At 33.5% G+C, this 24,236-nt stretch overlaps 2 protein-coding genes across 12 annotated transcripts in view; one reads left to right on the top strand and one right to left on the bottom strand.

Moving 5' to 3' along the window:
• Window positions 1-3,092: 3,092 nt before the first annotated feature.
• Window positions 3,093-24,236, top strand: part of LOC148620926 (galactoside alpha-(1,2)-fucosyltransferase 2-like) — a 38,230-nt gene continuing 17,086 nt past the window's right edge. For 2 of the 10 annotated variants that reach the window (XM_088574821.1, XM_088574816.1), the window contains exon 1: window positions 3,093-3,241. The gene's annotated coding sequence lies outside the window, so the exon portion shown is untranslated. Of the gene's footprint in view, window positions 3,242-18,349; window positions 18,371-19,704; window positions 19,848-19,886; window positions 20,183-24,236 lie in introns of those variants that run through there. The other 8 variants (XM_088574819.1, XM_088574814.1, XM_088574818.1 and 5 more) reach the window with 7 other exon arrangements.
• LOC148620927 (uncharacterized) lies at window positions 8,019-15,230 on the bottom strand. Of its 2 annotated transcripts, none has more exons than XM_088574811.1 (6): window positions 15,126-15,207; window positions 14,291-14,384; window positions 13,630-13,754; window positions 10,833-12,389; window positions 9,474-9,527; window positions 8,019-8,964 (listed from the first exon to the last, which is right to left on the bottom strand). In XM_088574811.1, the coding sequence occupies exons 1-6, from the start codon at window positions 15,172-15,174 to the stop codon at window positions 8,879-8,881; spliced, it is 1,965 nt and encodes a 654-aa protein (XP_088430937.1). In that variant the 5' UTR covers window positions 15,175-15,207; the 3' UTR covers window positions 8,019-8,878. The 2 variants fall into 2 exon arrangements, with proteins under 2 accessions (XP_088430937.1, XP_088430939.1); XM_088574813.1 differs by having other exon boundaries at window positions 8,650-8,777; window positions 15,126-15,230.

The following is a 24,236-nucleotide window of genomic DNA, read 5'->3' as shown; positions in this document are numbered from 1 at the left end:
AAATTGAATAAACATAGAGTTCAAATATAAAGAGAATTGTCAAAAAAACAACTTCAATGAAAGACGAGGAAACCCTCACACCACAGAGCAGCTGATCCCAATCAACATAAAAACATGGTTTTCTTATAAAAGGAATACACAATGCCATGTGTTCTACGGAGGGCTTAATATATTTCCTTTTAAGAATATCTATCAAGTCAACATTACAAAACTTACGGTACAAAATATGTACCTGTACCAACTTCTTCAGTACTCATATCATATTTTCGCCGATTTATTCATTATTACTATGAATAATTAGTTTCAGCAGCATTAAAATCAATGTAAATCCAAAAATTAATTGTATACAAGAAGCACTCAAAACCATTGGGATTGTGAATATCCTCGGTGAAATTTTGTTTACCAGAGTGCCATCGACCCAGTGGATGCTAAACAAGAATATCACATATCTGTGGCGGAATCAGGGTGCCCGGGGCAAGAAATCTGTTTTGCTCTCCCTCCCTTACCTAAAACTCTGGATCCGCCACTTTATATTTCTATTTATATTTCGGTAAGTTGTACACGTGTTGTAAGGATTATCCTCTCTGAAGTATAACATAAAAATATCTAAATTCAAGAATACAGTGTATACACTAAATACTCCAAATGACAATTAAAAAAATATCGGTTTTAAACTACAGAAGGCAACGTACGGTTAACGTTTTGTACACTCAATCTAATTCTAAAAATTGAGAAATTTCAATATATTGTGCAGTACTTTGGAAACCTAAATGGATGATAATAACAAAATATCCAGACAAGAAGAAATATTCTAAAAGGAAAGTACGTATAGCAAATGGCAACATTAAGGCAAAAACCCGGAAGGTCGGAAAACCACCGCAATGGTCCAGACTTAATACAGGCATATCAAAATGAAATGTGTGTTAAACCAGGTTTTATAGCGCGCTAAACCTCCCGCTCCCATTACGGTTCATTATTTCCGGTATATTTCAACACGAACGGGCAACATTAAATTGTCACCAGTCAAAATCGATAATTTTTTGTATACTTTTGTATTGATATAACTACTTGCGTTAAATTCGAGGCCAAGGTCTGAAATGACGCGGAGGAAGCTGTGTCAGTGGTCTTTTTTATTACTTGTTCTGAACACAAATACACACATTCGTGGTGCACTAGTCTTTAGGGTTTTCAAGGTTGCTAAATAACGAATTCAACTTTACACGGATATTTTGTTAGAAATTTCATTTATCAGATCAAATTCACGAATCAAAATTTTCTAAATGTGCAAAGGATCGACAAACACAATGAACTTCCTTGTAATAAGCAACCCGGGATGCATCCGTAGATATGAACCAGATGTTTTTGATAAAAAGCACCAAGAATCTTATGTTATGTTCTGTTGTTTAGTCAGGATGGATAATGGACACAACATATTGGACAAGTGATGAACTCACGATATTCAAAGCCTTATAATTTTCAGAATGGCTTCAATACAATTTAAATATTTTTTAGATTTTTTTATGTCTATTAATTTTTAATTAGTTGCTCGTTGCTTTTTGAATGAATGGACATTTCTAAAGAAAATTTTGTAATCGAGGCAATCGAGGTAAATTAGATTTTGTTTAAACAAAATCATTATACTTCAGAAATACAACAACTTCAATTATAAACGTTAAATACCACTTTTCTGTCTCAAGTTAGTCGTAAACCCCACGAAATTCGTTTGGACCATTCCATGTCCAATTTACAAAGATATCACTCTTTTGACTCGGCGGGTGTTTCTAGAAAAGCAGAGGACGCTTACCCTACCAGTGCACCTGGTCTATGCTCCCAGTTTTTAGTGGAGTCCGAGTTGCTCATTTGCGTTTGTTACTTTGTATGTATGATTTTATTTACTCTATGTTTTTGTTGTGTATGTCTGTTTTCCATGTCTTTGTCCCTGGATTACATTCTTTTGATTACCGCTACAACCTTGGTTCCCTTGATTACTCTTTGACTATATTCCATGTTCAATTTACAAATATATCACTCCTTTGACTATATTCCATAGCTAGTTTACAAAAAATATAATTCAATGACAGAATTATAACAATATAATTCGTACAATAATAAAGCTTATTTTTTCACTTTGAATACGAAGATTTTGGGGGTGCTTTCAGATCTTGTCTATATGGTTCATTTGTACCTATGGCTATGTCACTCACCCTTATGTGGTCATAATATCATTTTACAAAAATACCATAAGGACAATAACAGATAATCATAAAATCAACACATAAGTTTATTAACAGTCATTCTCAAAGTGTCTGAATATGATCTTTCAGATTATTGATCAGTTCCAATGGTGCGAGAGAATTTTCATTCTACCATGGTGGCAAATACCATTCCGGTGGGTTCATAATTGATATATATCTTTTAACTTTTCTGAGAGTTAACTGACAGGTCTTTGTAGATATATAGTAGGAGTGTTGTCTTAATTATAAGACCATAATAAGTCTATGTAATTAAACCGTTGGGGATAACAGAAAAGATACATTTCTTTTGTCAACTCATCATGATGAAGGGTATTAAAGAGACAGGAGACTTCAAAGCAGATAACGTGTAATTGAAGGCTGTTAGATATCTGAGCGTAAAACTTTTGTGTTTGAGCAAATCGTTTGAACAATAGGGGCTGAAATTACTCATGATATTCATCAGAAACATATTAAATGACGGGAAGATGACAACTGGATAGACTATGGATTTGTAAAATGTTACAACTTAGTTAAGCGTTAAATTTCATATGTCTAGCGATTAGGAGCGACCGGTGCAATAACATGCAAACAAACATGTACATAAATGTAGACCAGAGATATAAGTGACCCAATATTTTCCTTATTCAGTATTTTAAACAGGTCATACCATGAAGATTTCTAGAAAACCGTAACTGATCAAATTAATATTGTGACGGTTGCATCTTTTGGGGAAACTATCCATGGAACTAAAATTTCTCACTAGTTGATGCCTATAATTATACATATAAAACATGTATAATTAAGTTGTGCAGGAAAAATGCCCTTTAGTTAACACTTAAACAATTGACAAAGACAAAACGTGTAGATGAAGGTTGACCTGCATCTTGAGGGTACTCCTATATCTCTATTGACAACATATAATGTATAGCTAACAGCAGAAGGAAAACAATTACTTGACGTATATATACATACTGTTATATTGTGTAAATATATGTACTCCATTGAAGGTAAGGTAAAATTATGACACATAAGTGTATACATCAACATTACAATTATATATAAAGAATATGGTCAAAGTTGCAAACCAATTACGCACTACATTTTTATTATGAACAAACTTTAAAATCAACTTAGATATTAAAAGTCAAATGTACTTGTACATATACATGTACATGCACAAAGACAAGATATAAGGAGTGGTTTCTCTAAGATTTGTTATGATCTATAACGACTGATCGGTTTTCGTACTGACCATTTTACCATGCATGTTTTATAGGGTTTGTTTTGTAGATGACTTTTTTCAACATTAGATGTCCATTCCACGAAAAAAAATTCAGGACTACATTAAAAATACTTTTTTTCACGATGAATACAACCTAGATTGATTTAAATTAATAGCAGAAAGTATCAGATTTAAGACAAATAAACATAACAGAACTCAAATTTCATACTGTTTGCTACGAACACATTAGCTACAAACATTGTATTCATTTAAAAATTTAAAGTGGCCCTTTTAACTCATTTTGAGGAGTATATATAGTTTAATGATACTGAATGGGTATTCATTTCATTCATTTACTACCACTTATTCTCGCTAACTAATTTCTCATGGGTTTAGATTTAGACTTAAAATACACTCTTTTGTTACATTCATAGTTGTCATATATCAATAGGACAGAACTCTAACAACTACATTTGTTTGTATTTTTACTAAAACCTGCATTCTTATACATTTTGTCTGCATTTAGATTTCTATTATAACTGGCATTATAAAGGTATATCTACCATTATTTCTTGATGTACTTAATCTCCCTATATATGGTTGAGAGTTTTCGGAATAATGCACAAATTCATGACTTATTTTCACAATGATTTAATAAAAGTTCGTTAATACAGTCATATTAGTCAAGATGATTTATATTCTCAATTCTTTAAAGCTCAACAGTAGCTAATTGTGGTTTCTACTGCAGCGACCGCCCGTACAGTAAACTCTTGCTACTAGTCCTTGTTAAACATAGTGTACGCAAACTATACTTTACTGCTCAGTAAACAAATATATGCACAACGCTGAAATTGAAAGTTCAAAAGGCGAGAGTTTGATGGTTTTGGTTTTGAGTACATCTTGTATACTATTAATTTTTTGGATTTGGATCTTCTTTTATATTTGGTTCTAATGCTGCTGATGAGAGGCGGACTCCTTAAAACGCATGTATAGTATATCGAAATTTACAATCTATATTGTTGGTAATTTTGTTTGTATTTAACAAGCGTTAAAGTTCAAGGTTTAAAAGAATTTCTTTTCTTCTATGTTCGTGGTGTTAACCTTAATTTCTAGTTATATTAGATTACCGAGTTCATTTTTTTCTTTCTTTTGGTTTACTTTCTTAATCATTCCTCCTCTTCAGGCAATTTTCCTCCAAATGTACTTTTAATTTGCACAAATTTTGGAAATAGTCAAAAGTAAGAGTAAGAAAGGAACGTCCGTTTTACAAATTGCAATATCAAGATAAAAACCAGAAAGTTGGGTCCTGACTTGGTACATGCATTTCCAATGAAATGGAGTGTTAAACCAGGTTTTAAAACGCAGTTATACCTTGCTTCCTTTATGGGTTATTGTTTCCGAAATTATTCAATAAAAACGGGGCAGAGTTGGTAATATAACTAGTTTTATAGTAAAGAAGATATAATGACGATATTATGAAAATGTCTATATTAATCTTTTTGTCAGAAACATATTTTTATTAAGATCTGGATATTGGAAATAAAACTGTTTCTATAAATTATGCAGTGCAAGCTAGCATTGATTTGATTAAAATATAAACATTTTAATCATATAATTTTGTAAATGTCAGTATGCTCTCATTAGCACTGTATCAAAATACGAATAAAGACAAATTCTTCACATAAAGTAAACGACAAATTCCATTTCTAAAAGTTAAATGAATTGAGATTTGTATTGCGGTTCTGCTGAATTGCAACATCAATACACATACAATATTAAAGTTTTCACTAAATTTGTTTCAAATACAAGTGCTAAGTTTGCACTGCAATACGTATTTAGGCTACAGAGTATTTGCTTTCCAAATAAATATTTGCTCGTAAAAGCTGAAAATTTAATTTTAAATTTAAAATATAAGCGTAATAGCAGATAACTACAAAATGAGACATGCTTGTGTGTAGAATACTGTAGTAATGTTTTAGGGATACATTCTCTATTCTTGGCACTGTCACAAATAGTTTTTATAAAGAATGTCTTGGATTTTGACTTAAACGGAACACTTAATTTAGGAAGAAGGAACAAAATACGGTTTTAATAAGCAGCTGCCAATATACCTGGCTTCCTATAATTCATGAAAAATAAGTTGGTGTTCTAGTCATAATTAGCACATAGGAGTTACATTTGATAAATCGTGAAGTTAATACAGTACACACACAGTGAGGTTAGTACAATTAACATTCCGTGAGATTAGTACAGTTAATATACCGTGAGGTTAGTACAGTTAATATATCGCGAAGTTAGAACAGTTAACATACCGTGAAGTAAGTACAGTTAACAAATCGTGAGGTTAGTACAGTTAGCATACTGTTAGGTTAGTACAGTTAACATACCGTGAGGTTAGTACAGTTGACATACTATGAAATAAGTAAAGTAAACATACCGTGAGGATAGTACAGTTAACACACCGTTAGGTAAGTACAGTTAACATACAATAAATATACCGTGAGGTTATATAATTAGTACAGTTACTATTACGTGTAGCTTGTACAGTTGTCACATCTTTCAATTTAAAATTCTTGTACCATGGCAGGACCATTGTGGTGGTTTCCAATTTTCCAGTTTTTACCCTGATATTGTCATTTGTTAAACGGACTTTCCTTTTGACTATTGAATTCCTTTTGTATACTGCCTAGATTTTATCAGTTCGGTAAATTATAACCCACCCCCCTCCCCCCCCCCCCCCGCAAAGGAAGTTTGGGGTATATAGGTTTCTACCTGCTGATAAGCATTTTTCGGCAAGACTTGGTCGATGCGTTGTTCACAACTGCTCCTCAACAACTTGCAGGATTAGTATGAAACTTATTAGGGTGTTAAATTACCATATTGGGATGTACATATTGTATGGAATTCGTGTTTTAAGCAAATTTGCTGTCATAGTCTGTCAGTGTGTTGTCAAAACAAAACAATACTGATTGCTGTTAGGAGTAGTGAGAAATGGGAGCAAAATTGTGTATCAAAAGTACTTACTCAATCCACTATAAAGAAATAATATAAATTTGTGTCCAAATTGGTCCAAAATGTACAGGGTTCAACAAGCTGCAGGGTGAATTATTCCCTTTAGGGGCAATATCCAGTTATATTATTACCCTTCATCAGGTAGTAAATACACTTATAACATACCGTGAGATTAGTACAGTTATCATACCGTGTAGAGAGTACAGTTAATCTGTCGTGAAACTTGACTACAATTAACGCATCGTGTTGTGAGTATACTGTGTGAAGTGAGTATAGTCTGTTAGCCAATTTGGATTTTCAGGCTTTTAAAGAGTAATCAAGGGAACCAAGGTTATAGCAGGGACAAAGACCAGACATGGAAAACAGACACACACAACAAAGAACATAAAGTAACTAAAATCATACATACAAAGTAACAAAAGTAAATGAGCAACTCGGACTCCACTAAAAACTGGTAGCATGGACCAGGTGCACCGGTAGGGTAAGCGTCCTCTGCTTTTCTAGAAACACCCGCCGAGTTGCTTATAAAAAGTCGGGTCCGGGTTAGACAAACGAGGAAAGGTAAACTATGACCCGTTGAATAAATCAGTTTTCATGATGCTGATGGATACATCATAACAATCCACGAGTTCATGATGACGACCATAAGACTTCTGTAGTGATGACTTCAATCTTGTAGCAACATAACTCTGTTCCAGAAGCCTATTTGTTAGAGTTCTAGCGCGATACAAAAAGTCTGCTCTGGCATAACGTATGAGTCGTGATATGAACACTCCATACGCAGGAGCCGAAGGGATGTTGCCACAGATGAAAGGAAAGTTGACAGTTTTGAATGAAAAGTCATCACGTTTGTCGTAAAGTTTGGTCAATAGTTTTCCTTTACCATCGATTTCTAAGTGTATGTCAAGATATGAGGCTGACTTTACAGTGTCTGTAGTATCCTTTATCTCAACATCTTTTGGGTAGATGCGATGTACCTCATTCATTAGTAACATGTTTGTTTTTCTTTAATATGATCCTCGTTCCTTAGATTAAAAGTACACGACTTAAACTGCAACTGATCTTTTTGATACATGTTGTTTTAGAGTTGTTTACCATAACCAAAGAAAACGGCCAAGATTTCAACTCGTGGATCGTTATTTGCGTTTCAATTTGCACCGATTTTTTCACTGTGTCATAGTTTTCTTTTCCCCTCTCGTCTATCCCGGACGTGACATTTTATGAACGTAACTTGGCGGGCGTTTCTAGAAAATCGGAAAGCGCTTATCCTACTAGTGCCCTTGGTCCATGCTGCCAGATTTAAGTGGTATCGATTGCTCATTTTCTTTTGTTTATTTGTACGTGTTTTATTTTCTTTGTTGTGTGTGTGTGTCCACTTTCCCTCGTTACCCTGGAATATACTCTTTTGATTCCCGTTCTTGGTTCTTTTGATTACTCTTTGAATATTTTGATGACGATTATGAAATTATTTTGATTTGACAAATCTGTTCCTTATTATATCTATATGATAATATTTTGATAATGATGAAGGTACAAACGAACACATCGAGGATAAATCAATTGATTTATTCTACAATGGAATATTTTACACAGTTGTAACTTACTTTTAATGTGATAAATTTCGAGAATTTCGAGAAATTCGAATATTTTCAATGTATTACATAAAATTTGCAAATGATTTCATCTTGCACTAACGCTTTTTGTATTAAATATTATGCAATGCAAAACTACAATTACATGCCATACAAAAACAAAGAAATCAGATTTCCACAAGGCAGACACCCAAACACCTAATAAATGAACATTGAAATCAATTAGCATTTTAATTCTTCATTTTACTTCAAAGTACTGCCAATTAACACACTGACACAATAATGAGGGTGTTTTTGATTAAGTCTGCCGAAACAATTATACATATGCCTTCAACTGTTACGTTTACAGTCTGGGTGTAACACAGTAGAGAGGAAGGTGTGTTGCAGATTTAACAAATTAGCATCTTACATGTGGCGCTTGGAAAAAAGCTTTGAAGTATATAACATACAATGCATTTCGTGTATTTCCCTGTTTTAAGTTGGGTGTTATCTTTTACATAAGACGTTATCTGTTTGAACACTCGCATTTTATAAATTCTTGCATCCTGTTTTTCTGCAAATCAGTATCGATAAGTATGCCTGCTTCCGAGGAATCGTCCTGATTTCCAGTAATGGGAATTGTAGCCTTTTTAATATGGTACTCCTGGCGATTGCCGGAAACATATACGGTGTCTGTATGGTACATCTTAAATACGTCTTATTTAAATTACATCTATTCTGAAAATAGGCCAAACTTAAAGCTACTTCACAACTGACATAATTGTAATGCAATTATTCCTTAAGTATTTATATATATATTATTTTTATAAACCTTATTTTCACGAAAATATACGTATAACCATAAAAAATATCCACATAACTACAATTTTAGAACTCTCTAACATGCAGCAACCATTTGAGTTCCCTGTAAGAGAAAACAAATAAAATTAAACAAGTTTGTTTTGATAAATATGAAGAACAACAAAGATATATGGGTGAAATGTGATCCAAACAAATACCCTAACAGAAAAGGACCAACTAAACACGCCATATGAAGACACAACATAGCCTCTCGCACTAGAATTTAGCACAAAGGTTAGGAGTTCTTTATCCATAAATTAAATTTGACGACGAAATCAAAACTACTTAAGCAATTTTATTTAAAAACTCTGTAGTTTTAGTTTTGAAGAACTCTTCACTTTACTTTTGGAACACAGTTATAAAGGTATTATGAAACGTAAATATCTAATGACGGTTTCTTTGCCATCAGTAGAAGTTCGAGTTCATGACTAGAGATTATAAAATAAGTTGAACCAATTAAAACGAATGGTCATATCATATTAATAAAAATGCATGTATTTTTTTAATCTAAATTATTCTAATTATTCTAATTATTCTAAATTAAAATACATGAAACTGAATAAAACAATTTACCTGCATGGAAAGCTGTGTCACTCAATTTATTCTTGAACAACCAGTTCTCAATACCTGTGAAATATAAGAATCACGTACAACAATTTACAAGTTACCACGAACACTATCTTTAGACCTCGTGGTAAGATCATTTGTACTATGCCCAAGTTTTTATTAAGTTTGGTCTGTTATAGCGTCAGTAACTTATGACTTGGGCCATTCAGAAAATAAGACTCAAAGAGAAGCAAGTAAGTAAGTAAACTAGATGCTCTTCTCATCTGGTTCGATAAGCAACATTCTATTTTTGTTTTTTCTTTGATAAATATTCCTAGGACGCTCATAACTAAGGAAAAATTATACAAATTTTCGTTGAATTCTGTTCAGTAGTTTCTGAGGAGAAAATTTTTTTAAAGCAATAACATTAAAAATAACAAAAAGATGTCGAAAAAGTGCAATAACTCCAACATTTTTAGTAACGACGGCTATGTTTTTCGGCTGATAAAAAAACCACATCATTTCTATAATGCATACATGTAACACCGTAAGGAACATTCATACGAAGCTTGGTTCTAATTGGTTTGGTTGTGTCAGAGGAGAAGACTTTTGAAAGAAATAATGTAAAAAATGTGAAAAAACGTCGAAAAAGTGCAATAACTTGGCTTAACAGATTAACGCAAAAATTTGACCACAGATAGATATCATCATGTTGAACATCTCCATTTCCGTCAGAATTTGGCTAATTTTATACGCAAATTCTGGCAGGTTAAAGAGTTTAACATGATGAGAGTTACCCGTGTGCCGATTTTCATGAAAATCTGTCAACTGATGTTGAAGTTATTGCCCTTTTTGGACATGTTTTGCTATTATATATGTTATTATTACTAAAAATAGAACATAGAGATCAAAATGCTGTTTTTTTTTAATTTTTTTTCCTGAATTATAGAAAGAAAATGAAGATATGAAAGATACTTTCAAGATAAACATTGTAAACTGAGTTGAATGGTATGACGAAACCTTGTTTTGGGCGGCCATTCTAAATGGCTGTCATTTTCCCACCAATTATTACGCATGCTCGGATTTCAATGATATTTGGTTTTTCAGTAAACATGGTATACTGAGTTGGATGGTAATTACATATTTTTGCAACTTTTAATGTTATTACTTTAAAAAATCTACGAAATTACTAGACAGAATTGCTCATTAGGTATGAGCGTAAGGAATTTTTATCCAAGGAAAACATGGCTGCTTTTTACAAAAATAGAATGTTGCTTATCGAAAACGGTGAGCGATTCAGGCTCTACAGAGAATGGAATCCTTATGGATTTAAGAATTTAAAATGATGCATTTGTTTAATAAAACAAATTTTGTTATATATAATACCTCGGTTTTTCAGTTTCTGTCGTCGCACCACAGGATCGATACCTTCACTTGTATGGGCAGGTTTCGTGCTGGCGTTTTCATCAAGTATTATTCCAAGTTTTTTTGATAACGGTATATTATTTGAGAAAAATTCCAACCCTAAAGGAACTACATTATTTTTTATATTGCCTTTTTGATTGATAGTCTGCTGTAGTTTTAGTGTTCTTTCTGGCTGCCATCTGTCTGACGATTGTTTTCCGATTTCCTGCGAATCAGAATCAAAGCTCTTTGTTTTCATCTCAATCGATTCATCATCGATGTTTTCGATTTCACCGAGAGTGCCCGAATCACTACTATCAGAATCATATGGAAAAAGATAGGGAACAAATTCATCGTCAAAATTATCTTCACTATCTCCATTTTTCGAATCAAAATCGCTATCAAAATAAGCAAATTGGCGTTTTTTTCCTTTACTTTTTTGTTCCATGTTAATATCTTCGTTTGAATCTAACCCCCATAAATCATTCAGTTCTTCCTTAATTCCGTTCGTGTTTTCAGTGAAATATTCTTTGTAATGTTCCTGTTCGTCTTCAAATTTTTCGTCCATGTGGTCGTCTCTTTCAACATCCGTTTCTCCAAAATCTTCAAAGTCATCACGATCTTTATGTTTGTTTGTGTATACATGATTTGAATATTTGAAATCATCGTTGTCGATATCATTTTCAAAATCATCCCAGTAAAAGTTCTCGTATGAATTGCCCGTGTTTATCTGGTCATCGATATCAAAAAAATCATCGAAGTACTCTGAGAGCTGACTGGCGTAGGTTAAGGGACTTCGTAACTTTTGTTTATCTCCCTGAAGTAACCTTGACTCTAAATATTTCTCATAATCACTTAATCTGTCGTCCATAAACGATTCGGTTACATCACCACTTTCATCAGAAGTGTATTTTTCATGGCGATTTTCATCTAAATTGAAAACATCATAATCGAACAATTCATTTGATTCATTTGATTCTGACGAAGTACTTTTTAAATTGATATAATTAGCAGCAATATCGTCGTTCCGCCGCACAAACGAATTTCTTGATGTCGTCCATATTTCGTCCGACCCTTGAAATTCATCTTTTTCTGAAAAACTCCAATCGACCTTCTCACTGTCACTATCATTTTCGTCCCAGCTAAATCTTTGAAGCATCGACAGTTTTGTGAGTTTGTTCTTCAGTTTCCAATCGCCATTACTTACTCCCCAACGGGAGTCATATTTATCATCGGTGCGGATAATCATTTTTGAGGATTCGTCCTTGTCTTTCCACCGACGGCCTTTTTTTCTTTCGAAAGCGTCAATACTTATCATGTCGTCGCCAACATCGTCATATAAATCATCTTTTTCATATTTCGTAGAAGATTTATCTTTCTTAGTTTTTTGGCTTCTTCCTCCAATGTCATCAAACAGATCCTCTTTTCTTTTTTCTTTGTTCTTTTTAGTTCCTTTTCTCTCATTTACATCATCAAAAATATCGTCAACGTTTTGAACTCCTCCCCTGCTGCTGCTTTGGAAATAAGAAAGACGAACATCTGAAAAAGAAACATATTTTCAATATTTTGTATGTTGTGGTTAGAAAATCAAATGAAAATGGGGAAAATATTTTCATTTTTAGGCTTTAAAAGGAAATTAAGTTATACACGATATCCATCCAACGACTACGTTTGTACTTTTAATACGTTTTGTATCAGTGGAATCATTCTTGCAGTTTACTTTTTCCCTTAAACACTGAAGCTTTCATCTATGTATTAAACATTGTAGTTACAATAATATAGCTCCTTTGAAATACTTTGTAATAACTAATGCATTTGGCTTCCTATTTCGACATTTTTGTTTGTTTTGAGTATTTCTTGTAAACACTTTATTTTTGGATCTTGAACCTCTAAGTATGCTGCTAATCAGAGGCGATTCGTTGAAACACGTATATACATGTAAAGCATACCGACATTTGCAATATTTATGCGACTGGTACTTTTGTATTTCGCATGCAACGAGTGAGAAGTGAAATTAACTCCCCCGAAACCGAGTGCAACAGCCATATCTTCACACAACTGTCCCAATACAACAATTTGTGTGCCAAGTCTCTATTTGCTCAATTGAGACAATTGTTTGCTCTGAAAAGAAACCGGTTATAGAATTTGGTGTTTAGTGAGTATTGCCTCATCTTGATGATCCGAGAGGATCCAGGATATCAGGTTAGGGATGTTAATAGAATCAAAATACCGAGCGAAGCGGGGCAAAACAATCTTTAGAGGTAGAATTAGTGAAAATTCAAGATTTCATGCAAATGTAAAGTATATCTCTTCCAATTTTAGGGAGCGCGCGCCCGATGGCTTGCCTCCCGTCTGAATCCGCCCCTGAATACCAATTTTTAGAACAGTACCTACTGTTTTTAAAAATTGTTTCTCATGGAGACTATTAAATCACTGTTTTACTGTTTAATGCATTATTCCACTAAATGATTTTATAGACCCTTATTTGCCCGTCTTTTGTAAAGTATCACTGAATTGCCTGTTTATCAGTGCCATTTTTAAGAAGGTTATTTACAATGTAATATACAGTTTATGTACTCTCATTTGGCAAAAAGTCCCACACTATATCTGTCTTCGGTTAAAATTTTCCCAATACAGTGGCATGTCCAAGGAGTACGAGGCTGCAATACCTTTCCAATTGCTGGACTTTTTTTTTTTAACTTTGTGAAATTTCTTTTGCAAAATGAGCTAATATTACCTTGGATCCCCTTCCAAAATCCCCCCTGCCAGTGGTACTTACCGTTTGGTGGTGCGGTCGATCCTTGGCAAGAAATTGTATACCTGCTAAGAACTTGTTGAACATGAGGATCATTTATACAGTCTTGTGAAAGTTTGCGTAAACAAACTAGATATTCTTGAAGTCGCCTATAAAGCAAATCAGAAGTAAGAGGAATTTTCAAAGTTCATTGGAATTAAATAAATCTCTATTGTTCGTCATCAACACCTTCACGCATTCGTGAACATTTCGGATTTACTAAATAGTGTAAAACATTGATGTATTTGCATATCGAGGCAACACATCTCATGAAGTCAAATGTAACTAGAACATTATTCTCTCTTTCTAATTCTGAATGACTCGTTGGCTGGTTGATCTTTATCATATTTTTGCATGAATCAGCTATGCTAAAGCAATAGTTACAAAAAAAATCCTCAATAAACGCGACTTCAGAGCAAATTTTAAGGATACATTTGCCTGACCATTTATAACTAAATAAAGTAACTTCAGTTACAATTTCGTTGCAGCAACGTAAAATGCAAAGTAAGCCCTACCATGATAAGCATACGCATCGTGTTACAAGATACTTAACATTGTAGTCAACGAATTGCTTTTTCGAAAATATCCAGTATAAAGGGAGGAAACTTCAATGATTCAACAAGTAGTCTTTAAATAGGAAATATACCTGCAAAACTTAGATTGGTTTTCTCCGAATGAAGCTTCTGCTGCGTTTCTCTGTCCTGTACATTTTGGTAGATCACACGAAGCAGTCAAAGAAACTGAAGAAACCGGACAAAAATTCACCATCGATTTAAAACATCAAAATCAAGTTTGTTTCATAAGACTAAGTCGTTCTAACAATAAATGTCTTGACATTTAAAACAATATTTCTGCATCCCAATAAACAGTAACAAACAGTTTGTTTTTTTTAAAAGAAAAGAAAATATCTGTTCATTTAATTTTGAATTACAAAGGCATGTCCTCAGTTCTAGCGACTTTTGAATAAAGGAACAAATTTTATTTTTCTTTAAAAGCTGCACAATGATTGGTTACACTATCAAAAATATTCAAGATACATCTTTAAGAATATTAAATTAAATATCTTATATTTTGTGATGATACAACATCATTGGGAGATCTAGAGATTTACAAAAAGGGGATAGGAGATTATTTTTAATTATTTAAAACTAAATTAAAACTGAACGACGTTGCATGATTATCTTGATAATATACTCAAGTGCATTATATAATTCTTCCTAAGTGTTTTCATATGCTCATAGTTATACAATTTAAAAACAATTTCGTTTCCCTGTTTGAATCCACTGTGCAGCAATATTAAGTACCTTTGTCGCGTATTTATGTTTTATAAGGGTAATAGGATTTATAAGAGTAATTGTCTTCCTTATTATCCCAAGTCTTTGTATGTATACATGCATCGTATTTGCAGTCAGTTTTAGTAAAATCACTTTAACGCAATGTAACATTTTAATTGATTGTGTTTAAGATGAAAATTCACTTACCCCAAAATGACATAAAAATCATAAAAATGTTAAAATTCCCAAAACGCATGGCAATCGGCTGTGATTGGGAGGTAAATAATCGTACAGGAAAGGGAGCTAATTTGATTTACACTTCCAAGACATCATTTACGATGTTAATGTGCATTTACCTGACGTAAACTTGACAAGTTAATATAAGTGACCATTATGTATTACATGTAAATGACCCAACATATATTGAAGTATTGTCAATATTTATGTCTGCATGATGAAAAATCACCTTTTGACCAGCAATTAACATGAACAGTTATTGGTCCATCGTAATGGAAAAATAACGTCATGCACACTTCGTTTTTTTTTTGTGTCTGTTTATGCCGTCAAACCACTAACATTTGGAATAGTTTGAACTTTTATTCCATACCCGCAATTTATTTTGAAGATTGCATCTCTATTTAAAGAATAAAAAAAGATTTTATTATTATTTTACCACCGACCCCAATTAAAACACTGAACTATTAATTTCTGGGGATCTAGAGGGGCCGGTTTATTTGGAAAGTTCCGGACGTTGGAGCCAGCCTTCCTTATCTTACTATATGGTTATAGTGCACTATTAGGTCAGTTCTGAAAATTTGGTCTCATTTTGTTGAAATAAAGAAGTGCATATTTTGTAATCCTTGATGTATAGAGGTTCAAGTCATTTATAAGTAATTTAGTGATTATTATTATAAAATCCAGTAGGCATGGTAACATACTGTAAAAAATATTACTGAGTTTTAGTACAAATCAGGGGTGCTTTCCAAAACTGACAGCCAAATACTATGTTTTATAAAATATCAGGCGCTTAGACACTAGCACAGGAGGAAAGCATGTATGGAGTATGTGAAAAAGGGTTAAAAATAATAAGACCCTTTTCGATTCATTCTCGCAGTTCTGTGAAATAAGCACTCGTCGCAAGTTCGGCCGAGTCAGAGTAGCGGAGTCAACCGAGGTTTGCCGATTGGTGAAATAAGGTACCTGGTACGAGAACACAATTAATTCCCCTTGGAACGAATATAGTTCCAACTTTGGTAGTAGGTACCTTCCACATTTTTTCATATTTTTACTGGAAACTTATTTGCTGAAGTTTTGCCTCTGATTGGTAGAAAATAGGTTAAAATTACATGGATTTTTTTTTCATTAATCAATACTGATTAAAAGATTTGGTTCAGTGGAAGAAGGTTAAAATTTAGGACTTTTTAACTCGGTTCATTTGTCATGTTTACCCCATCTCCAAATTATATGTATTAATTTCAGAAAATGATGGTGAAATTTTCTAGTTTATACATAAAATCCTGTTTGTACATATCTTTAGGCCAGAGAAGTTTTATTCAGTTTGCGCCGGTGGAATTTTTTTAATCTGCTCAAATGTTTATATTGAAATGCACTTGAAAATTAATTGCGGTCTCGTGCCATCTGATGCTGAGGAGAGAACCTAATACGGCAGTGGACTGAAACGTTCCGGTTACCATTCTTCATTTAAATTACACCTATTTACCATTACATATCTTACATCTGTGTATAAATGCTTAACTCGATTAAACAATACGTCCACCATTTTAAGTTCTACAAAATTTGACCGGGTCAACTTGGTGTGCCATGCAGCGTGCCTAAATGTAACTGTATTGTGCATCCTTAGAAAATTTTGTTTATTTTGTACAAAAAAAATAGCAAATGGAAGCCTGTAACCCCTTTAAATTTCTAGATTAGACAATACCTTTCAAGCAGTCGATGTAACCTAAACGTTTCTCGGCATTAAATTTTATTCGGCTACAGCGCGTATGCCATGCGTATAACACAAGGTTAAATCAAAGAGTAATCAAGGGAACCAAGGTTATAGCGGTAAATCAAAGGAATGTAATCCAGGGACAAAGACCAGACATGGAAAACAGACATACACAACAAAGAACATAAAGTAACTAAAATCATACAAAGTAACAAAAGTAAATGAGCAACTCGGACTGCACTAAAAACTGGGATCATGGACCAGGTGCACCGGTAGGGTAAGCGTCCTCTGCTTTTCTAGAAACTATTTCTGTAGTGATGGCTTCAATCTTGTAACAACATAACCCTGTTCCAGAAGCCTATTTGTTAGAGTTCTAGCGCGATACAAAAAGTCTACGTAGTTTCAGCAACCTCTGGCATAACGTATGAGTTGTGATATGAACACTCCATACGCAGGAGCCGAAGGGGTGTTGCCACAGATGAAAGGAAAGTTGACAATTCTGAATGAAAAGTCATCACGTTTGTCGTAAAGTTTGGTCAATAGTTTTCCTTTACCATCGATTTCTAAGTGTAGGTCAAGATCATCAACACTCATAAAAATTCTCCTCGCAGGAAGAATCAAATATAGCAACTTTGAGTCAAAATAACTTTGTTAAACATACAGATTTATACAATAAGGTCAAATAAAATGTCTCCTTGGACAGTTGTGAAACGGTAATCACAGGACGCATGCATCATTATTTTAGCATTCAAAAACTAACATCGATGTTCAGAGCAGGTAATCCATTTTCATATATCAGCAACGATTGTACACATGTTAAGGAACAAGTCATACAAAAAGTAACACAAAAAAGTGACATATTAAGGTATGAACTTCTTTTCCTTTTTTTCTACATTTTTGCACATTAAAAAAGCAACTATTGCTTCAAATATTCATAAAAACATACATGTACATGTATGACACCTATTTTGAAACGGACTATACAAATTCATGGTCAGTGAACCCTTTGTCTTTTTTGTTTGTACAACTGATTTATTATTGGGGAAATTAAAAGTGGGCAAACCAGGATTAAACCAGAGGTTGTGGTACGGAGGAACGGAATTCCAACCTCTTATGTTGTAGGAGTAGTATATCACTTTGATCAATATGAGTACAGCGAGACAGATTTATTATTATATCATAACCCTCATTTATTAATAGTTGTAAAACGTCAAGTATCAAAGCTTACGAAGGTTAAGCTTGTTCACGAAAAATAATTTATAATTCTGTTTGGTTTTGTGGTACTTCAAAATCAAACCAAGGATCTTTATAGTTTAACTCCTTGATCAAACTTAAGATATCACAATTTAACAGTAGAACAGTCAGTACCGGGATTTATTCAATTTTGGTTATCAAAAAGGCAACGTTCATCAATGGTGTTTTATTTCAAATCTTTTTTTTAACTGATAAATACAAAGAAATTCTTCAGATTGAAAAATTGCGATCAAAGAATATTAGCAATCAAGTAAGTGTGTTATAATATTAATGTTTATGCGGGCTGATAAATAAGAAAATTAAGCAAATCCGCTATAGAGTAAATTCATATGATGCGTATTTCTTCACACTTTTCACGTTTTTCTTGAGGAAAAATTTTGAGCCCTGGGTTTAATAATTTGTTAATCTTGTAATTGGAGAAGAAATTTATAGGTTACAGGCCACCAATTCAACCAATGAGCATTTGGAACGTAAAAATAGTCCTACGCAGAAATTACCCCTGTTCCTCAGAGCGCTGTGAAAAAAGTTCTCATCTTATTTAAAAAAAATTAAACAGTTTCTGAAAGGAAAAACATTTCTGTACATTTTATAGGTGCATTTGGCTTCTTGTGATGTGAAGCTAATCTCCATAATGGTTTCTAAATATACCCCTATCTTGTGAAAACACTGGGATTTCCCATGCTATTTGTAGACCCTTCACTTCCGGTGACAAGTACTGCACTGCAAGTCTGCTAACCCCACATGCCATTCTGAGGCTTGTGAGCTAACATATGTAGAATCATGCTGATATATAGTCCTCTGCAGGTTAAAGTTAAGGTAAAGTCCAGAGAAGCCATTGAATATTGTGAAATTAGCATAGAAACCTATGGGAAGTGGAATTAGTGGTTTCTTGTTTGTTTGTTTGTTTGTTGGGGTTTAACGTCCGAGCAGCAATATTTCAGCTATATTCAGACGATGAATATGAAATTGATGATAAAATGAACATGAAATGACAAAAAAAAAGGATGGGTCACAAGGATAATAGAGTCGACAAATTTTGATTGCCACTGGAAAAGGGGGGATGGGTAAGGTCGGGCAATTTAGCCTCCAGTGGCGGAGCGCAAAGGTTCCTACTCCTATCGAATACCACAGCAGGGTTCTTTAACGCGCGAGGAACGTGGCATCTTTCCCAACACGGTGCACCACTATGGTTTGCGGTCAGGTTTTCCGTATTATAGCCTGAACCCCAGCATGTAAAACGCCAGGGGTACCCCATTCCACCACCTGGGGCACACATCCCAGTTGCTCTGTGGGCAGAGCGCCTAGCCCCCGGCTAGGTTTCTGAGCACTATTTACTCGCCTTATACGACAAGCTTAGCGCTGCTGCAGGCCTATTCTTTTAACACCCGGACCTGCACGGGGCGAATTAGTGGTTTCTAGCCTATATGCTGGTATCAGAGGTGGATCCAGAGATTCTGTCATGGCTCAGTGATTTCCTTCATAATCAACTAAATTTTCCGATCTAAGGAGGGCGGGCTTCTGCCCCAACCCTCAGATCTGCCTATGGGTACAATAAGGAATAACTCGATCGAGGAAAATGACCATCGATTTACCGGAATTATAACATTTTCCGTGTTTGCCAAGTAATTATCTTAATAGCATATACTTCCGTTGCGTTGCAAACACATCCACATGTAACGAAAAGAGGGGAGAGAGACCAACTGGTTACAAGCAGGCGAACACTGGTAGTAAGATAAACATTCATACACTGGTTGTAAAAAATTGATCATATTAGTCTTACATGTCATATTGGATATATATCAGATCATCGAAGCTACTTAATGTTTCCTAAACTGGTGTGATCCTCAATCACATGTACCAAGTATACGAAAATGAAGCTGCCATTTAACTGTTTTCAAACTCCTGATTTTGCATGCACAAACCGGATATTAATGCCTTTTCTGCCCATAAGTATGCAGGACCTAGTTGATAATACAGCCAAGCGTATTAAGAACCTGAATAGAAGACCCTGCTGTTGCAGTGAAACTTCTCCAAACCGGCCACCACTGGGACAAGAGGAATGGTCGGTTTTGTGAAAAATAACAATCATTCTAAGAGTTGTTTCCATTTATGTGTTTTATAATCTTGCATGTTGTCGGTTTTCTGGTTGAGGCATGTTTAATGCCTATTCAAAACTTTGGACCTTTTATTACATTTCAAAGCTTGAATCAGTTGTAAATTATTTGATATTATAAACAGTACTGCTGACAAAATAATGTTCACGGTTTTGAAAGAATGGGTATAAAAGATCAAAGGGCTATTGATGGTAATTAAGTATTTGTATTGTTTTCATAAACTACCTATCAACAAAGTTTAATAATTTCGCCTCTTGATTGTTTTGGCTTGGGTACAGATCACATTAATTTACTTTTTAAAGATCATAGTATTAAATGACCCTGATTGCCAGATGTGTGTACACAAAAATTAACACCCAACCAGTGCCAAATGAGATGTCTGGATTAAATTTGTTGTTTGAACTACTGTCCCCTTCAATTATCTTCTATCCATTGATGAAATGCAAAACTGGTCAGTGAATTAATTACATAATATTACATAATCATTTACAGTTTTGTTAACACGTTTATTACAGGTGAATAATAACTGGTTGGCTGGAATGAAAGGTTTTTACTTGAATGATATATCTAAAACTGTGAAAAACCAGCCGCTGCACAGTACAGCTCGCAGCATAGTCTGATACATATCTTTATTTCTCATTAAACCTCTTTACAGTGGTATAGAGACAGACAAAAAGTTAATGAAACTCATCACCAATTTCGTGAGAGTTACATAAAAAGCATTTTTTGTCATTTCGATTGATATTTCTCCACCTGCCAGATTCAATCGGCAAGTTATGATTTGTAGTTCTAAATCTACAAAGTCTGATCACCTTTTTATGATCTAAAACTTTCAAATTGTATTCGAACTCAAACTTTTCTTTGAAAATTCAATAATTTAGTGCCTTCGGTGAATTCTGAACTTGGGAATTCCATGACTGGTTAAATTGATCTGTCAGTTTTTGTTTGACAGTGTTATAAAGCCAGGTATTACTGACAAAATTTTGTGTATCCCAAACGTATGACAATCCACAGTTATCAAATATGGATTTAATAAAGTTAATCCAAATCATATTTTGTCCATCAAAAAATTTTCATAAATAAAGTTTGTACAAAATAACAGATAGTTTCTCTTGTTTTCCCAATATTAATTTGGACCAGTAATTGTCTGTTCTCATTTTGATGCAAATATCAAGATGATATCTCCAATGCTTCCCGTAGACCATGTAGTCTGGTGTGATACTCTTCAAATGTACTAACATTTTACAGAATTTTAAGTTTACCCGCTCAATTATGCGGTTATCCCCTGGTCCCCAAATTTCACAGCCATATAAATGTATTGGCTGAACTACCTTGTCAAAGAGTTGCAGTTGGCATTCAATAGATAAATTTTCCATTCTTCCTTTCTTTAGGATATCATACATTGCACTTGTAGCTTTCTTGGCATTTACTTGTTTTGCCTGTAGGAAACTACCTGATTTTGTCAGTTACTCCTAAATAATTAAATTCATTTATTATTTCCAGTTCGGATTCATTATTCGTAAAACTCAAATTATTCGGTAATCTTCCTTAGCTAAAAATAACAATTTTGGTTTCATCTATATTCACTTTAAGTTTCCACAGTTCACAGTAATCATATAGTGCAACTAACTGGTTTTGCAAATCTTCCTTTGACTCTGCCAAAAGGACAGTGTCATCAGCATATAATACAGTAAATAGTTTTAAAACGTGATTCAGTTCTATTTCTAAATTATCAGTTGTATGGGTTAAACCCCCCATATTCTTGCTATTGAAAAAGCGTCAAGATCATTTAAATACAATGAAAAAAGCATGGGTGATCGGTTTTCACCATGTCGAACACCAACATTTCATGGAAAATAATCAGAAAAAATCTGTGCCATTACAGATTCGTGACTTAATATTACTGTACATATTTACAATAACATAGAGCATCTTTTCCTTGATTGAGCTTGCCATTAGCTTTCGCCACAAGCCTGGGCGCTAGACTGTGTCAAAAGCCTTAGCAAAATCAATAAACGCACAAAACAGTTTCTTCTTTTTTAATTTCAAAAGATCAAATAATACATGTAAAATATAGATGCTATCAGATGTGGAATAACCTTTTCTAAATCCGAATTGATTTTCATTTAAAAAAAAGTATGTCTCAACAAAATCACTAAGACTTGTATTTAACACAGTTGTAAAAAGTTTTCCAAGGCAACTTAGAATAGTAAAGGCCTGTAGTTCTTTGGATCCCTCTTTTCTCCTTTGTTCTTATAGAACGGTAAAATATTTCCTCTGAACCAAATTTCAGGAACGTGTCCTGTGCTGAATATGATATTGAAAAGTTTTAAATAGATAGGCATAAAAATCTGTGATGAACTCTTAATATATTCATTGATAATAAAATCGTCACCGGATGCTTTATCATTTTCCAATGATTTAATACACTTTTGAATTTCATCTTCTGTAATATTGCAATTTATAGTATCATTCAACTCTTCTGGCTGAATGTTAGGAGCAATATAATTATCATCATCTGCCGTGTTCAAATCTTTGAAGAACTCGTGCAGAACATCAACAGAAATATTGTTACTGTTACGTATTTGTCTATTACTTCTCAATAAATTCCAAAACTCTTTTGAGTTACTCTTTCTGAAATTTTCAATCTTGTTTATCATGTTTCGTTTATGTAAATTTATAGCTTTATTTAACTCTCGTTTATAGCTATGTTCAGCACTTGTCTTTCGTTCCTTATTAATATAATTTTTGTTGTTTCTATAGTGTCTTTTTGCTATTCTAAATGCCTTATGTTTTTAAACTTAGAAGTTAACCTCTGTAATTCATTAATTGATTGAAAGTAAGTTTTGGTATCCCAGGTAAATTTTACCTGTTCACCTGAACATGTACAAGTATCTAAATTAAATAGGTACATTTGTATTCAGTTTGTACAAAATAACAGATAGTTTCTCTTGTTTTCCCAATATTAATTTGGACCAGTAATTGTCTGTTCTCATTTTGATGCAAATATCAAGATGATATCTCCAATGCTTCCCGTAGACCATGTAGTCTGGTGTGATACTCTTCAAATGTACTAACATTTTACAGAATTTTAAGTTTACCCGCTCAATTATGCGGTTATCCCCTGGTCCCCAAATTTCACAGCCATATAAATGTATTGGCTGAACTACCTTGTCAAAGAGTTGCAGTTGGCATTCAATAGATAAATTTTCCATTCTTCCTTTCTTTAGGATATCATACATTGCACTTGTAGCTTTCTTGGCGTTTACTTGTTTTGCCTGTAGGAAACTACCTGATTTTGTCAGTTACTCCTAAATAATTAAATTCATTTATTATTTCCAGTTCGGATTCATTATTCGTAAAACTCAAATTATTCGGTAATCTTCCTTAGCTAAAAATAACAATTTTGGTTTCATCTATATTCACTTTAAGTTTCCACAGTTCGGATGCTTTATCATTTTCCAATGATTTAATACACTTTTGAATTTCATCTTCTGTAATATTGCAATTTATAATATCATTCAACTCTTCTGGCTGAATGTTAGGAGCAATATAATTATCATCATCTGCCGTGTTCAAATCTTTGAAGAACTCGTGCAGAACATCAACAGAAATATTGTTACTGTTACGTATTTGTCTATTACTTCTCAATAAATTCCAAAACTCTTTTGAGTTACTCTTTCTGAAATTTTCAATCTTGTTTATCATGTTTCGTTTATGTAAATTTATAGCTTTATTTAACTCTCGTTTATAGCTATGTTCAGCACTTGTCTTTCGTTCCTTATTAATATAATTTTTGTTGTTTCTATAGTGTCTTTTTGCTATTCTAAATGCCTTATGTTTTTAAACTTAGAAGTTAACCTCTGTAATTCATTAATTGATTGAAAGTAAGTTTTGGTATCCCAGGTAAATTTTACCTGTTCACCTGAACATGTACAAGTATCTAAATTAAATAGGTGCATTTGTATTCAGTGAATTATTGAGTTATGATTAGTATTTTTT

This window comes from Perna viridis, chromosome 3 (assembly GCF_037379345.1).
Source record: "Perna viridis isolate PV_CMFRI_1.1 ecotype Kerala chromosome 3, ASM3737934v1, whole genome shotgun sequence".
Lineage (NCBI taxonomy): Eukaryota > Metazoa > Mollusca > Bivalvia > Mytilida > Mytilidae > Perna > Perna viridis.
This window is presented reverse-complemented; position numbering and strand designations above follow the sequence as displayed.

Bases quoted from the DNA above. Each gene is read 5' to 3' on its own strand.
- LOC148620927 (XM_088574811.1), bottom strand. From the start codon at position 15,174: ATGCGTTTTGGGAATTTTAACATTTTTATGATTTTTATGTCATTTTGG. The intron at 14,385-15,125 runs GTAAGTGAATTT...CGGTTTCTTCAG, and splicing joins GATTTTTATGTCATTTTGGG to TTTCTTTGACTGCTTCGTGT. The intron at 9,528-10,832 runs GTATTATATATA...TATATTTCACAG, and splicing joins ACAGAAACTGAAAAACCGAG to GTATTGAGAACTGGTTGTTC.